This window comes from Xiphophorus maculatus, chromosome 15 (assembly GCF_002775205.1).
Source record: "Xiphophorus maculatus strain JP 163 A chromosome 15, X_maculatus-5.0-male, whole genome shotgun sequence".
NCBI classification, from domain to species: Eukaryota; Metazoa; Chordata; class Actinopteri; order Cyprinodontiformes; family Poeciliidae; genus Xiphophorus; species Xiphophorus maculatus.
The window spans coordinates 13359186-13375736 of NC_036457.1; the positions used below are offsets into that span (position 1 = coordinate 13359186).

Below are 16551 nucleotides of genomic sequence, written 5' to 3' on the forward strand. Positions count from 1 at the left end.
AGGCTTCTTTTGCACCTTGTTTTACATTTGCTCTTATCACATTTCAGTGTTGCTAAGTTGGATGAAATGCAACATGACGGTTCAGATTTAGGTTGCATTGAAAAACATTGGATCTGAATTATAAATGAAAAAACTGGATTTGTGCATATTATGTGTGTCCATACTATCCAAAAAAATATTGCCAAAAATGTCAGATTTGGTCTACTTTTTTTCTGTTATATAAATGTAGCAATACAAATACACACACTCAATGAACATTTAATGAGGCTGATCAAATTTACATACATGCTTTTGGATTAGGAGATGAGTACCTAAGAAAGAACCTATAAATGCACTTAAAGAACATCATAACTAAGTCCAAAAAGGCCCCAGCTGGATCTTAAAACAAGCAATTAAAACTGTATGTCTATTAGCTATTGAATAGAGTTGAATTTGGATAATAAAACTCTACACTGAATGAAATCTTGCCTTTCACAGTGTGAATGTGAAGCAACAATTCACCAATACTAGCTCTAAAGGATATTTTTAGATTCGAAAAGTGAAGGAAACCTTTTTCTGTAGTGTAAATTTAAGACATGATCACAATCCATAAACAGTAACTTTATTACTTGTCATGATTTATCCATCTAACTACGGAAGAGGATAAGGGCCACCGAAAAAAACAAAAAAGAATTCTGAGATTAAATTCTTTATCTTTATTCGTTATCTATAATCTCAGAATTCTGACTTTCTGACTTTAATCTCAGAATTCTGACTTTAAACTCAGAATTCTGACTTTCTGACTTTAATCTCAGAATTCTGACTTTAATCTCAGAATTCTGACTTTCTGACTTTAATCTCAGAATTCTGACTTTAATCTCAGAATTGTGACTTTAAACTCAGAATTCTGACTTTCTGACTTTAATCTCAGAATTCTGACTTTAATCTCAGAATTCTGACTTTCTGACTTTAATCTCAGAATTCTGATTTTAAACTCAGAATTTTGACTTTCTGACTTTAATCTCAGAATTCTGACTTTAATCTCAGAATTCTGACTTTAATCTCAGAATTCTGACTTTCTGACTTTAATCTCAGAATTCTGATTTTAAACTCAGAATTTTGACTTTCTGACTTTAATCTCAGAATTCTGACTTTAAACTCAGAATTCTGACTTTCTGACTTTAATCTCAGAATTCTGACTTTAATCTCAGAATTCTGAGATTAAATTCTTTATCTTTATCTTTAATCTCAGAATTCTGACTTTCTGACTTTAATCTCAGAATTCTGACTTTAAAGTCAGAATTATTTTTTTATTTTTTCAGTGGCCCTAATCCTCTTCCGTATCTAACTGTGTTGTTGCCTATTTAAAATCTGCTTCAAGCTGTGCATAAAATGTCATTTTACTGTTTGTACTTAAACCAGACATATTTAACTAAAATATAGGACAGCGCCCAACTTTTAAACAGGGACCTGTGGGGGGAACCAATGCGCTGCCGTTGTGTGTGTCCTGCCCTTCCTGTAGAGAAGAAGAAAAGCCACATTGCGCAGGCGTACACCACGTACACCGAGGCATCGAGCTCTCTCGGCTGGATGCTAGCAGGCTAGACAACCCAAAGTCTGTCACATTTTGGGGCTCTGAGGGGGACAAACACGCAACGGTGGGGAACAAGGGCGACCCCAGCGCCGCTTCGAAATGGCCGGACAACAGTTCCAGTACGATGACAGCGGCAATACGTTTTTCTATTTTCTCACGTCCTTCGTCGGACTTATTGTGATCCCGGCCACATATTACCTGTGGCCCCGGGATCAGAACGCTGGTAAGGCCCGGTGGTTGGCTCTCTGTTATCTTATATCGCTCGTTAACCTAGTAACCCTGCCTAGACGATTGCTAAATGCTATGGAAACGTATCAACTTGTAAAAAAAAATAATAATAATTAATTGAGATTTTCTTATTTTCACAGGCAGGAAATATACCATTGTGCAAACAGAAGCTAACAAACGTCAGAAATATGATGCACATGTCTTTTTTTCTGTCTGTTTTGGCATCCAAACACCTGACTTTATAGCCCGTGTTTGGATGTAATCATGAAGCCAATTCCTTATTTAATGTAAAGCTGCAATTTAGTAGTAGTGTTGATTTCTCAGCATCTCAAGTTTGTCTTTTTAAAAGTCTTATTATGGAGTATTCTTATCTTACTCCTGGTATCTGTTTGTATACAACAGAGATGTTCTGACGTAACCAAATCTGACAAAGTTCACCAGTTTGTTCTGTGTTACAGTCCTTGTGTATTGATGCCTAAAATGATCCATTCTGTTAAATTAAACCTTACCTATACCGCTGTGTTTAACATTTCACCTCTTTTTGTTATCTAACTGATGTAGGTCAGGTAGTGTTATCATTCAGATAGTGCTGATGTGTCCACAACTGCTCCCTCTCCATCTTCCTTTCAGAACAACTGCGTCTGAAGAGCTTGAGGAGGGTACATGGCCGGTGCCTGTGGTATCGGCTCAGGCTGATGAAGTCTCAGCAGAGCATCATCCCGACACTAAAGTGAGTGCAGACACCTGGGTTTGATCGTTTTTAAGATGAGCTAAAAGCCTGACGCACTGCAGGACGCCATTTCTGATTGGTTTATGGAAGCATTTTGTAGCACTATGGCCACAGTTTGGATCATTTGGCTCTTCAGATCAATTTACTTGCTTTTGCTGTGAACTTCAGTCAAATGCGACAGTAACTATGTGGGGAGGAAAGTTCTCATACATGAAAGTCCAAGCAACACTTACAGGAGGGGAATCTCTGTCTTACATTTGGATCAAACATTTGGATCAAACATTTTCAGTTCTGGAGTAGAGGTCGAAAGTTTTACACCTTACTTTTGAAATGCTTAATATTTTAAATCTCCACCTTGGAAACCTCATCACCCAAGCCCCTTAATAAAAAAAATGTCCAACATTTTAAGAGTGTCCTTTTTCTCTTGTCTGTGTAACATCAGATGTTTTTCAGTCAGTCAGTTTTAATTTTTTTTCTATTTACTTTAGTTCTAAGCGATGATTTGTTGATATAAAGTCCCCACTGTAAAATATCCTTTGTTGGACCTTGGTGTTGTCTTTTTTTTTTCTAAAGAACTGCGTAAGATCGGATGACGTGTGTGTTTTTCTATTACTGTGCAGTACAGCCACCGAAAGATGAAAAGCCATGTTCTGAAAATGCCTTTTTGTTCTTTTAAGAAATCATTCTCTCTTATCATGGCCAACCACCCGCTGGAGATTTTTTTTGTGCTAAATGCATTTTCTCCACAGCTGGTGACATTTTACTAAGTACCCATTCTATGACTTTTACACTCCACAATTATACAAATATTCTCCCTAATAACTAGTGTGTGTGGATGTTGTTCTTTGGTGCTGTTCGCTCAGTGCGTCAATATTTTGTGATGTGTGTTAAAAGGTCAGGCGTTACATGGTGTAGTTCAGCTCGCCGAGGGGGAATTATATGAATGACCTTTTATTTTGTTTAAATCTCTTGGTGATGTTTGCTGTCTCTCTAAACATGTTTTGTTTCCTGACATGTCCACTAATACTCTTCTCCCCATGTTTTCTCAGAGCTGTTTATGTTTAATCTCTGTGAGCTTTTATAGCAGCTTCTCAACAATTTGTCTTCTGCCGCCCACATTAAACTTTTCCTCTGTCATTACAGTCACATCCTGTTTACCCTCTAAAATCTAATATTTGGTTTTTAGGATTTTTGTGGAATACTGATTTGGCCTGCATGTTTCCAAATAGCTTCTCGTTACAGTATCACTAGATATAAAATTAATCGAGCATTTATATTCGACTGTTGTAATCAGAGTGTTGAATTTTGCATGCCAACAAGCTATGTGGCCTGGTGGACGAAATCACATTCTCACAGATGACAGCTTCCAATGTGGTCACGGAGAGAGTTGGAGACGTCAAAAGACACGAGAACAACATGACTAATATCATGTTTAGCAGCAATATTTCTGTTGTGCAGCTTTCATGAGTGCTGATGAAGATTTACGGCATGGTTGTCTGTTTCTTCAAATTGAAAAGTCGCATCACTTCTCTGCTCATCACTGTTTCACAATCTTTATAGGAAAACATTTTGCGTATTTGTGCCATCTGAGCTGGTGTAAACTAGTGATCCGTTGTTATGGTAACAGATTCTGGGCATGTATTTTCTTACTTTTGCCATTGTCATGGTATCAAGTTCAACATCTATCTGTAAACGACAAAACAATAAGGATGCCAGAACTTTTGTGACCTTCTGCTCAGTAGAGATGAATCGATTGTAATTAGTTTTCTATTTCTATTTCCTGATGACAGGTTTCCTCTCTGATGGGAAAATTGCTGCTAGGGATGTTAAGGAGTGACTTTGAGTTAAAAACAAATTTTTGTAGCAGATCTGTTGAATTCAGAAGGGGTGCTTTTACACATAGATGTACTCATTTTGTTTTCTTTGTCACTCTCCAATGTATTATCTGCTAAAATGCGTCTTTATAAGCTTAAAGCAGCTGCTTAGTTTGGTCTCAAGACTGTTTGTTAGCTTTGATCCAGAATGGATCAGTTTGCTCCATTAATATTTGGACCACTGAGTGTAAAGGAAAGAGATTGTGAAATCCTTATTTTCCTATTTTCTCAGAAGACGAGAGCACATCTCTAGTGGCCAGATGACGTTTGTATCATCCGGAGAAACGAAAGACCAGTTGGGGATTTGTGGTTATCTTTAGGATTCTTTCAGACACCAATGGAGATTCAGTTATTTATCCCAATATTGACAGGGTGAGCAGTTGAGTGACAAATAAAATGTCGTACAGCTTGACTAAAACTGTAAGATTTAAAAATTCTCATCTAATCCTCTGTCACAATTGTTACTACCCTTTTTAAGCATTTCAACACTGTAGTTTCCATCCCTCTATCCCAACAGCATGAAAAAAGAGAACCATGCTTATTCTTTCTTGGAATAAACAAGGGTTTGATGAGTGATTTGTGTTTGATCCTCTTTTTTTTTTCAGAAAAGTGGCCTTGCTCTTTGGGTGGGCTGTATTCCTTCTGCTAGCCTACAAGGTGTCCAAGCTGGACAGGGACTACCAGGAGTACAACCCTTATGAAGTCCTCAACTTGGAACCGGTAAATTCCATCCCAACAATTAGTTTGTCTTTTTCACAATCACTTTAATGATTAGAGAGTTATGCAGCATCCAGAAAATCAAACCTAGGTTTGTCTTGAGAAGTGAACATCTTGATGTGAACTCGTTGGTGTGATTGTGTTCTTGACTCCAGGGTGCGAAGGTGCAAGCAATTAAGAAGCAGTATCATCTACTGTCGCTCAAGTACCACCCTGACAAAGGGGGTGATGACGTCATGTTTATGAGAATTGCCAAAGCCTATGCTGCGTAAGTGGGTTTTTTAAAATTTATTTAATTACTTAGTGATTTGGTCAAATCAACATTGTCAGTGTTTTGTATTTGTTGAACATATTCTGTCGTTTGGTTGTTTCTGCAGTCTTACCAATGAACAGTCGCGACAGAACTGGGAACTGTACGGTAACCCAGATGGTCCAGGAGGTAAGTTAAAGCTACCTGTGTCGACCCCAATATTTGCGTTGCTCTGCCGATACCCAGAACTTTAGAAAACTCCTGGTTGGTGCATTTCCTCCAGAAGTTGTTTTATTTATTTATAACGAACCCTTTTGATTTTATGCCATACCACAAAATGTGCAGTGAAAATAGCAAGCTTTTTAAAACTGAAAACATATGGATTAACTGCCTCCTCCAGCATGAAAATAAGGAGCAGCTCTTGGCATTAGGTCTTGTACTACAAAAACTTTTAATAATAATTGCATAATGTTACATATGAGGTTGAACTGTAAATAAATTAACATTGGCCATAATTTGGTCATTAGTGAAATCCTCAAATATAATAGACTATAACATTTCCATGCAACGTAACAAGTACTTATTTAACTATATGCATTATGGTTTCAATGCACTACTGATTCACTTGGATAGTAACATCATTTTCACAATTTGATTAAATTAAGATAGAATAAAGTTAAATGGGAATGGCTGACTGCCCAAAACTTGCACATTAGCAAAAACATGCCCAATATTTAACTTATTAAATATTGGGTCATGCTTTTCCATTAACAATGATTCCATGAAAAATGTACTAGACAAACTTCAGCTTTAACTTCATAAAGTGTTTTTGAAAATAAACCTGGCAGGAGGTGTAAAAAACACACAAAAAATCTTTTTTTCTGCTTTGGTCCATTTTCTCTCTCCTCTTCCAGCCACCAGCTTTGGTATCGCTTTGCCTGCCTGGATTGTGGACCAGAAGAACTCCATGCTGGTATAAATTTTATAGCTAGAAATAACACTTTTTTTTTATTCCATTCATCTGATGTCACACAATGACCTATACTAACAGAGACTTCTTTTTCTCCAGGTGTTGTTGGTCTATGGCCTTGCCTTCATGGTCATCCTTCCTGTAGTTGTGGTAAGCTTTAAGCACAATTTCTTTTGAAGTTAGGTTTTGTACCAGCTATGATGTTCTTCTAATTAACTTTGCTTCATTTTTGCCTACTTGCTTTAGGGCACATGGTGGTACCGCTCAATCCGATACAGTGGAGACCAGATCCTCATCAGCACTACACAACTTTTTATGCATTTTATATACAAAACACCAAACATGAACATGAAACGTGAGTTTAATCTCGACTGAAAGTATTTTCACATACATAGTTTTTTGTTTTTTCTTTAAGATTTTTCATATTTTTAAAAGTTTTGAGGCTCTGGTACTTTGTTGGTAGATCTTTTAACATTTAACTTCAGGTGTGTCACGTAATAGCATTTTTTGTGTCATCCAGGATTAACCATGGTCCTGACTGCAGCCTGTGAATTTGACCCTCGCAGCAATAAAGAGGCAACCATAAGACCCACAGACAACGTCGAAGTGCCGCAGGTAGAAATGCATCTTTTCTGGAGATTCAAAGACAGTCAGGAAAAGTTTTTGGTCTCTGGGCAGAACTTTAGTGTTACTTTTGTTTTAGCTGTGTGCAGAAGAAATAAACTTTTACTTGCTTTGGCACATCCTCATTCCTGTGAGCCTGTGCTGCTGGTTCCCATTTAAATATGCCCCTTCCTCCCCATGTTCTTGCAATGAACTGCCAAATTACCAATTTGCATATGGAAGGAAGAAAGAAAATCATCTTATTATAAATACAACACAAGTTCAGTTTTAGATAATCTGAAAATGATACGGCCAAAAAAAACTTCAAACTGGCATTTTAAGGCAGTTTCCTAGAAACTGGAAAATCTGTGGATTTTTGTTTATGATGAGGATTGAAGTTTGTAGTGTGATTTTTATCAAAAAGGAATATTGGAAGACGTGCATTGATCCGATAGTTCTACGGTAATCCATAAAGAATATGAATCTCTGTTGCTCTGAATTTTTGTTCTTCCTGAATCCAGGCCAACATAAACATGTTTGCTTGTTTTGAGAAAGAGACAGACTGCAATCACCACAATGATCAATTAAGGGGTTAAGAATTGAGAAAATACCTAAATATTCATGTATAGTGGGAAGCGAGACCCCGTCAGAATCTTTTACCACATTTTAGCTAAGCAAATCTCTACAGTTTATTATCTACCTCAAAGAATGTACCTAGGATTCAGTACTTTTTGCCTGTGCATTTGTTGCAGTTGATCCGTGAATTAGGGAATATCAACGTGAAGAAGAAAGAGCCTCCGTTCTGTTATCCGTACAGCTTCAAGGCCAGGGTGTTGGTGCTCTCACATCTGGCCCGCATGGAGGTGTCGGAGGATTTAGAGGAAGGTAGGACTGATCAGTTGAATTACATTTTAAATCTTCAGTTCGTCCGTTGTTCTTTTAAATTCAAACACTCGTGAAGCTTTTTGTTTGCAGCCCTTTTTGCGGTGGTGCAGTTTTGAAAATATAATTTTGGGTATTGCAAGCATACGTTTATAAAAGTCTCTGGAGTAGCAGAGGTGTTTGAGAATGATGTCTTGAGGGTTCCAGGAACTAAAACAGCCCCACAAGCTGCAGTGTGTTTGATAAACTGGAGGAAATTCAAACACACGGAAGGAAAGGTTATTAAAAATCCAAGACATGGAGAAATAAGCTGTTCACATGTGATTTATTGTAAAAGTGGTATACACTTAGAAAGATCATACATGTTCTTTGTATTTCTTCACCAGATCAAAGATTTGTGGTGAGGAAGAGTCCTGCTCTTCTTCAGGAGATGATCAACGTTGGCTGTCAGCTCACCATGATGGCTAACAGCAGAGGAGGTACACACAGCGATGGTCGCAACCCCTACTCAGCATCATGGTGCCTCCGTTTCTTTTCTGCTAGAAATAATCTGCGCACACTTGCTTATTCATCTCTAGGTTTCCCCGCTCCCAGACTGGTGACCATTGAGAATTGTATGAAGCTGACCCAAATGATCGTGCAGGGCCTGCAGGAGACCAAGTCGCCGTTGCTGCAGCTGCCTCATTTCGAAGAGGAGCATCTTCGCTACTGCATTTCTAAAAAGGTAGGCTCTAACACAGGAAAGGAAAAGTTGCTCAAATCTGAGTCATGGGTTGCTTTATTATTTTTCTTTTTTTAGATTATTTATGATGACGGTAGACAAAATTAGAAATTATTTTTAGCCTTGAAGTACAAAACATGATTACCGGTACATTAAATATGATTACTTCAACAACAACAAAAAAGTTAGCATCAAAGTAACATCTGCTTATGGATTATTTTGTAGTTTACTAATTTAGTGTATTTGAGTTATTTATTTAGTATGAAACCCTAAGGAATTGTTCTCTTCCTGTCATCTGATGCGTCCCTGTGCAGTATAAGGTGCGGACGCTGCAGGACCTGGTGAGTCTGAAGGACTCGGACAGACGCAGCATGTTGCGTTTTCTTGGGGAGGAGAAGTATGACGAGGTCATGGCTGTTCTGGGCAGCTTCCCTCATATTACAATGGGCATCAAGCTACAGGGTTAGTCCAGACAATTTTTCATCTACATTTGCTTCATGGGAACTTGTCTTCAAAGTGCTTCTGGGTGTAAAATGTGACATTTTAGGTATAGATTGATTAAGTTTAGCTGCTATTCTCCTTTTTCTTTATGTTTGCTAGTCCTTGATGATGAGGATAGCAGTAACATCACTGCGGGCTCAATCGTCACAGTAACAGTCACCCTCAACAGGAAGCGGATGGCAGTAAGTATTTCATTTGGCGGAATGCTGAGACTTCATAGAAAGAAATGCTTTTTGTGGTTTATATACTACTTCTGGTCACCAGTAGAGGGTGCAGTTTGCTATATTTAAGGCTTTAAAAGTGTCATGTCGTCCTACTGTTCATTGTTTGCAGGATATGTTTGAGAAGGAGCAGGAAGCATCAATATGTCACGGAGAGGAGACAGCCAATACAGAGGAAGCAGTAAGGGTAACCCGCCATCTTTCATCTGCAGACGGAAAACGTCAGCGTTTGTTAAAATCCCACCATAAATAAATGACAACTTTTAATCTCGTCTTAAATTCAGAATCAGGGAGACACAAATAAAGCCAAAACTAAAGTTTGGCAAAGCAAGAACAAAGGGGCCAAGAAGACAGCCAAGTCCAAGAAGAAGAAATTAACTAAGAAGAAAGCGTTGCCTGCTCCCGTTAAAAGCAAGCAGGCTAATGGCAATGTGGCAGGAAATGTAAGCATCTAAAATCTTGGCTAAATTCGACTCTTTGTAACAATGACGATTGTCTTGTTTCAGTTTGTTGAAATGTTTACAATGTCTCAGGAAATGGCAGTTACAACATCAGCTGCAGCATCCACGACGAAGGAAGAAGACGACGAAGCTTCAGATAAAGGCAGCGAGTCGGACGAAGGCGAAACCAACAAGGATTCTCCCAGCGAAAGAGACGAAGAGAGCGACAAACAAAGCGACACCGAAGTCGACGAGGGCGGTGGTGGAGACGACGAGGAGGTCAGTGTGACGCTTTTATCGACACTAAATAAGAGAACGTGAGCTTGCCTTCAACTAAATGTTGTTTCATCCAACCTTTCAGGAGTGGGAGGCGCTGCAGCAGAGCATCCAGCGGCGAGAGCGGGCGCTGCTGGAAACGAAGTCGAAGGTGACGCACCCCGTCTACAGCCTTTACTTTCCAGAGGAGAAGCAGGAGTGGTGGTGGCTGTACATCGCCGACCGCAGAGATCAGACGCTCGTCTCCATGCCCTACCACGTCTGCACACTAAGAGACTCAGAGGAGGTGAGACCGTGCTTCTGAAAAGGTGTTGTGGAAAGTCAGCGCATTTTCCTCACTACTATTTTCAGTATTGGTGCGATGTTTTCAAAATAAAGTTGGAGGAAGCGCAAAATGTGAGGGGGGGAGGGTGCGCGCGCTGTACTCAGATGTTGTTTTGTTACTCATTCTGCTGCAAGTTGGCTCAATTTTGACACGAAAGACATAACCGGTAAAATCCAGTTTAGGATTTTCAAAATAAAAGATCCGGAAGTAGTTCATTATTTCTTGCGCAGCCTGGTACCAATTGGGCCCGGTGGTTGGGGACCACTGCATTAAAAGATTCAGATAAACAATTCATTTCTTTTGTTAAATAAGAAAACAAACATTTTGTATAAAATGCATTCACATAACTTTAACGTAGCATTCCTTTATCATTTGTCACAAAGGATGCATCTGCAGCTAAACAATACTTTTTACATTAACATGTGAACACTCAAGCTTTTTCTGTTTGAGTTAACATCAATACAGTGTGGGCTAACCTGTTTGTTGTTTTTTAATTAACCAATTAATAATTGGGTAGCAAAAGGTGCCTAATAAGACTTTTTATTTCTTTTAAACAAAATTTTAGTGAAGCAAAAACGTAAGGAGTTTGGGGTAAAACATATTTACAAACAAAGTTTTTAAAAAATTTTTTATCTTAAATGCAAAATGTATGTTCTTTTTGCACACCTCTCTTTGCAAATGGCCATTTTTTGATTACAAAATTGCTGACAATTATTTCAACAATCGCTTCATCACGATTTATTTTTATGTTTTTCTTAATTTGCTCAAACTTTCTGATCGGTGCATCTGTAGTTTCTGTTACACCGCACCCGTCAACATCACATCGTGTTGCTAGGCCGGCCTTTGCACTCAGCATTGCTCCCTCCAAGGAGTTTGCGCATGTTTATCCAGAACAGTTTTCACCAACAACAGCCCAGATTGACAGGAATGTAAAAGCTTAATGAGGGCTCCGTGTAACACTGCGCGGCCAGCTGTTGCTATGGGAGCTGCCCCCTTTCATGCATGACGGGTCGCTGGGTACCAATCAGTCACCTCGATAGTTTCTCCTATGCTTGCATTGTGGGATTTAAGGCTCTGCGTATGGGGCAGATGTGTTTCCGGCAGCCCAGACTGGGGCTGTTCACAGCAGCCATGTTCAACTCGCTCACGATGAATAATAAAAAGCTTCATTGTGCTGATAATTAGATGTTTACTGTATGTATTTGCACAAGCTGCTAATCACAGCCTGATGTAGAATTGGTAATATTTATAGTCAAGCCCTGTCATCACCATGAGTTGGTTAATTTCTGACTACACACACCGCTGCCCCCTCCTTTTAGAAGACCATTTGTAAGGTGAGCTTTTACAGTGGAGCCATCTTTCTCTCTCTAAATGACAGCAATGCAGTGGTTTTATGGAAACTTCATTTAAAAACTGTTCAGCTTCAGTTTTCTGCAGCCTTGTGCAAAATCACATTTAATGTTAAATTACAATCTTAAAGCAATATTTTCCTTTCTGAGTTGACAAGAGGAGCAGGGCCAGTTGTAAACAAACACTTTAGGCGGATTGTTTTGAAAAGACGACCATCAAAATAGGAACTCGGCTGGAAATGGACTGACTCCAAGTACAGATGCCAACAACCTGTGGGTTACAAGTCCTCTGTATATTTTCTTAATGGAAAGGATTAGAAGAAGTGGCTGGATAATATGGAGCTTTAAACAAAAAAACGGCAAACACTGACGTTGCTGACCTGATCTTACACCTAAGTAGTCCAGATTAGCCTAGCCTAGTTAATCCGACACCTGTGACAGATCACTGGATTAACTACAGGTTTATCAACAGATAATGGAGAGGAATAACCCAGTAAAGAGTTTAGGGAAGTGTGCTGGACCAAATTTGGCTCCATCACCTGCCAACAAGTTGGATGTGCATCCTCTTTGGATTGTGACCAGTAGTTAAAGGAACATAACATGTTAGCTGCCCAGTTATAAAAGCAGAGGTTAACAATGTTGGTTAGCCTCGCTTGAGGTAGTCTCACCAGTGTAGATTTGAAATTCCAACGACAAGGCATCGAGTCACCCATGACTTCGGTGTGTTGGAGATCATTTACAGTTTTAAATATTGGATTATTTTTGCACTTAATCTGAGGTTCTGTGTTTATCTTGAAGCACCCCTCTTAACCTATAACTTACAGTTTTTTGTTTTTTTTAATTATGTGACAAATTTAAGTTGAATGAGTTGTTGTTTTGTTTTGGTAAATAACATTTTGGACATTTGAAATGAGGTTTGATTTATTTTGAAGAGTTAAGATCAGATTTTAGAATCCATTTAGTCAATGATCACGTCTGTTTTAAATGGCCGCATCCTTTTTAGGCATTTGATGCTTCCTGCTTAAACACGGTTCTTCTCTAAAGTGTCTTTAGACCCGTATCTCCGCTTTGGCAGAGCAATAGTTATTTGAAAATTGACCAGCATTCAGTACAATTAAATGTGTTTCAACCTTTGTTTCTTCTTTTGTTTTTGTTTTTCAGGTGGAGCTAAAGTTTCCAGCCCCATCCAAAGCAGGCAACTACCAGTACTCAGTCATCCTCCGTTCTGATTCCTACCTGGGTCTGGATCAGTTCAAACCACTTAAGGTGATGAGATGTTTATTCATATGTTCGTAGTGTGTTTTTTATTTTCTTGCTGTATTTTATAGCAAATCTACATTATCTCTTCAGTTTCTATTTTTTTTTTCTATTTTAAAACAGGCAAGAATTACAACAAGAACTACAGCATTTGTCTGGTATTGAATATTGTCAAACAATTAAAAATGTATTAAAAACTAATACAATTCTTTGTAATTATAAAAAAAAATGATGGTGGTATTTACTACTGGATTTCTGTTTAAATGAAGTGTTATAATAATTGGATCATATATGTAAATTTAAACACCAAAGAGCATGGTAACTTGATCTAAAATACGTGTTGGTTATTGAGTTACATGTTAGTATCAAGCACATTACAGCTAGGGACTTTAAAAAAGCTATCCAAATTTTTTCCCACATCTGTTCTATGTGATATAACTTTATTATGTATTATTAATATTTTAGTGACATGTTTATTGAACAAACTGACTTGCATGTTGCAGGAAAAGCTAACAGGTGTATGAAAAAATAAAGGGGACATATATAACAGGCATAAAAAAAAGAATAATAGATTTAATATTTTTTTCCCAAATTATTTGATATATCAGGAAATCTATTAAAAGCACAATATTTTTCCCTATAAAAAGTAAAAAGCTTTCAAAAATAAGAATAGTTAGCAAGAATCCATATTTTTGTCTTTCATTGTTCTCCCAAAAATACTGATCCTGTTCTGTCAAAGTTGTACTTTAACGCAAGCGCTGCCTAAGAGTAAAGCAGATCATTCTCAAAAATTACCAACAAATTACAACTTTTTCAGTATTTGAATATTACTGGCTGTTCAGATTATGTGGATTCTGGCTGGACGAGCAAACAAACTAGAATTAGTCTACACACTTCTGGGGTGCACGTTTCTCTTTATCGTCTCGACATCAGTAAATTTATTGTTGAACTATTCCTACGGGCCTAGTTAGATAAGAAAACTGGTTTCCTGTATTTTTATTTTGCTTTATTTTAAAAGCTGTCTTTTTTCTACGTGTGTTTTCTTTAGCTGGAGGTCCACGAGGCCAAGGCCATGCTGGACAACCACCCGCAGTGGGACATCCCCGACACGGAGGAGGAGGACGAGGAGCAGGAGGACAGCGACGGCATCGAGGAGAGCGACGACGAAGACGAGGACAACGACTGACGGGGCGGACGTGAACGCGTCGGGGCCGTCCCCCTGGAGCGACCGCTCATCCACTAGTGACGAGGAGAAGCCGTGCCTGCCATAAACAAAAACACACGAATGAATAAATCACGGAGGAGAATTTCTACACTCAGAACCCGCCACAATTTTACTTTTACAATGTCATAAACTGTGACCCCTCGGGGCCTGCTCCCATCTCCCTCCTTTCTATAGAGACTTTGTGTTTCATCGTCCGCTGCAGGTGGACATTTCTGTGAATACTAACAGGCCTGAGTGCGTGAGTAAGTGAGTGTGTGTGCTGTGTAAAGTGTATGTGTTTGTACAGGTATGAGAGACAAAAAAAACAAACTTTGGACTAAAGGACCTATTATTATTAAATGGGTTCTTTTCCTCGAGGCAGATAAATAACAGCTGCATCCATTTGCAAAACTAACAGAAACAAACAAACTCTGTAAGGACATTGTCCTCCTCTCGGTTTTAAAATCCTCCTGCGCCGATATTTTCCACACCTATGAAACTTTCTGTTGTACACTTCATCTGCAGAGGCGTATATTAAAGAAGCATTTTCTCTTTTGAGTGCAGGGGTTGCACAAGTTTTTATTTTTGCCGTTTTCTTTCCAGCATCACAACTGTATTTCATTTGTACTTTTTGTTTTTTTAATGAATTTGTATATTTGTTCTAAACGAGTCAAATGAAATGAATGACTTGCAGTGTTAAAGAAACCTTTATTTTTCTCCATTTGTCACGTGAGGAAGTAGAAATGCTTCAGTCAAGCAGTCAGGTTTCAGCAGGTCGTATGCTAAAACTGACTCTCCCCTCTATTAAGTGCATCAAAACAAAGATTTCACACTCATGCTGCACTTTTTGTTTGACTGCAATAAAAATCTGAAAGTTTAGAGTGAAATGGTTTGCAAAAATGGGGATAATCTTGGAATTCTTTTGTCTGTATGCTTCGAAACTACTACCTCTATCAAAGTACCTTTTTTTTTTTTTTTCTTATTCGTATGAACCATAAAAACCGTGATCGGTGCATAAAAAAAATGAATGGTTTCAGCCATTTGAATTGACTAAGATAGTGATCTTTACTCCTGGCTTTTTGGAGTCGTGCATTACTTTGATTTCCTCTTGTTTTCTTTCCACAGTTGTAGCACATTCCAGTGTAAGTCATTGTCCTATAAGGGCCTTATGAATACATCTGCTGAATCACAGCGTACGCATCCTCTGGTGGTTCCCTTGAGCAGATCAGATTTATTTTCCCTGTAAAAAACGAAACATCTGAATTGTTTATTTAGAGTAAAATATAGCTCCACATTGTTGGGGCTACATATCACTCATCTTGTCATGAGGAGTTGGTTATTTTCCTTTTTATTTTGTGAAATATTTAGAGGGTTGAATGTGATGTGTCTACCACACACACAACTGAACAAATGGTTGTTGGAATTTAATTTACTTTCATACTAAATAGCGTTTTTCTTACCATAAAGCAGAACCAGCTTACTTTTGACTCTTGGTTTTAGACCTTAGGATTGCAAAGCAAATGGAGCTGTCTTTCATTTAAAGTTTTCTTTTTTATTCTTTTGTCGCAGTTGAGCTACAGCATGTATTCAGACTTGTTTTGTTGTGTTTTCATCTTTATTTGTAGATGTTTAAAGAAAAATCCAAGCTTCTTAATGCAGTTCTGTAAACTCTAATTCTGCAGTTTTAGTTCTTACAGTCTTTCCCTAAGAAAATCTGTACATTTGTTTATTTTATTTTTTTCCAGAGTGCATTTTGGTTTTGTCATGTTAAGCGTGAGAGATCTGAATTTCTGAAATATTCAAAGCCATGCTCCGTCACTGGAGCACAGGCGCTTACACGATTCACCATTTTGTTACAAGTCAGAGCAGGTGTAAACCAAAAGATACTCTTCCCTCTGCAACAGAATGTAGCATCGGTGAATTGCGCTGCGTGGGAGGAAATTTAGACAAAACGCTGCAATGAATCTCCACCGTCCCTCCCACAACCAACCGCATCCAGGTGACTGGCCCACAGGCCACCTCAGTTTGGACAAGCGACTACCCAAATGACTATCGATCTGCCACTTTTGTTTACAAAGAAGCTGTCATTGTAAATGGGGAAAAATATATATATTATTTGTATTTAAAATCATTTCAAATAAAAACTTTTAAATGAGTTTGCTTGTGATCTGGTCTTTACTTCCTTGTGTTAGAAAATATTCCTTGTGCTGTTGAACTACAGGACTTGTCATGGTGTACAGTTGGAGATTAGGTTTAAAATATCATGGCAGGTCTTACCAAATGTTCATTAAAACAGATTAGTACCTGTTTAAATCATTATTTTTCCTTCCACTCAACTTTCCAACAACAGTCTGTCAACTACTTTAGGAATGAGGAGAGTGTCAATGTATTTCTGAATGGAAGCTGTCCAGGCAGTACTTTGATTACCCA

General features: G+C 38.3%; 1 protein-coding gene across 2 annotated transcripts; it reads left to right on the forward strand.

Moving 5' to 3' along the window:
• Positions 1 to 1530: 1530 nt before the first annotated feature.
• On the forward strand, positions 1531 to 16128 carry sec63 (SEC63 homolog, protein translocation regulator). 2 transcript variants are annotated; one of them, XM_014469205.2, is made up of 20 exons: positions 1531 to 1796; positions 2432 to 2531; positions 5011 to 5125; positions 5278 to 5390; positions 5500 to 5561; positions 6287 to 6345; positions 6442 to 6492; positions 6589 to 6697; positions 6863 to 6957; positions 7698 to 7830; positions 8214 to 8306; positions 8406 to 8551; positions 8863 to 9010; positions 9149 to 9231; positions 9383 to 9457; positions 9555 to 9713; positions 9804 to 9989; positions 10072 to 10272; positions 12822 to 12926; positions 13966 to 16128. In XM_014469205.2, exons 1-20 carry the CDS (start codon positions 1673 to 1675, stop codon positions 14101 to 14103), a joined length of 2295 nt encoding a protein of 764 aa, XP_014324691.1. In that variant the 5' UTR covers positions 1531 to 1672; the 3' UTR covers positions 14104 to 16128. The 2 variants fall into 2 exon arrangements, with proteins under 2 accessions (XP_014324691.1, XP_005800300.1); XM_005800243.3 differs by having other exon boundaries at positions 9383 to 9451.
• Positions 16129 to 16551: the final 423 nt, after the last annotated feature.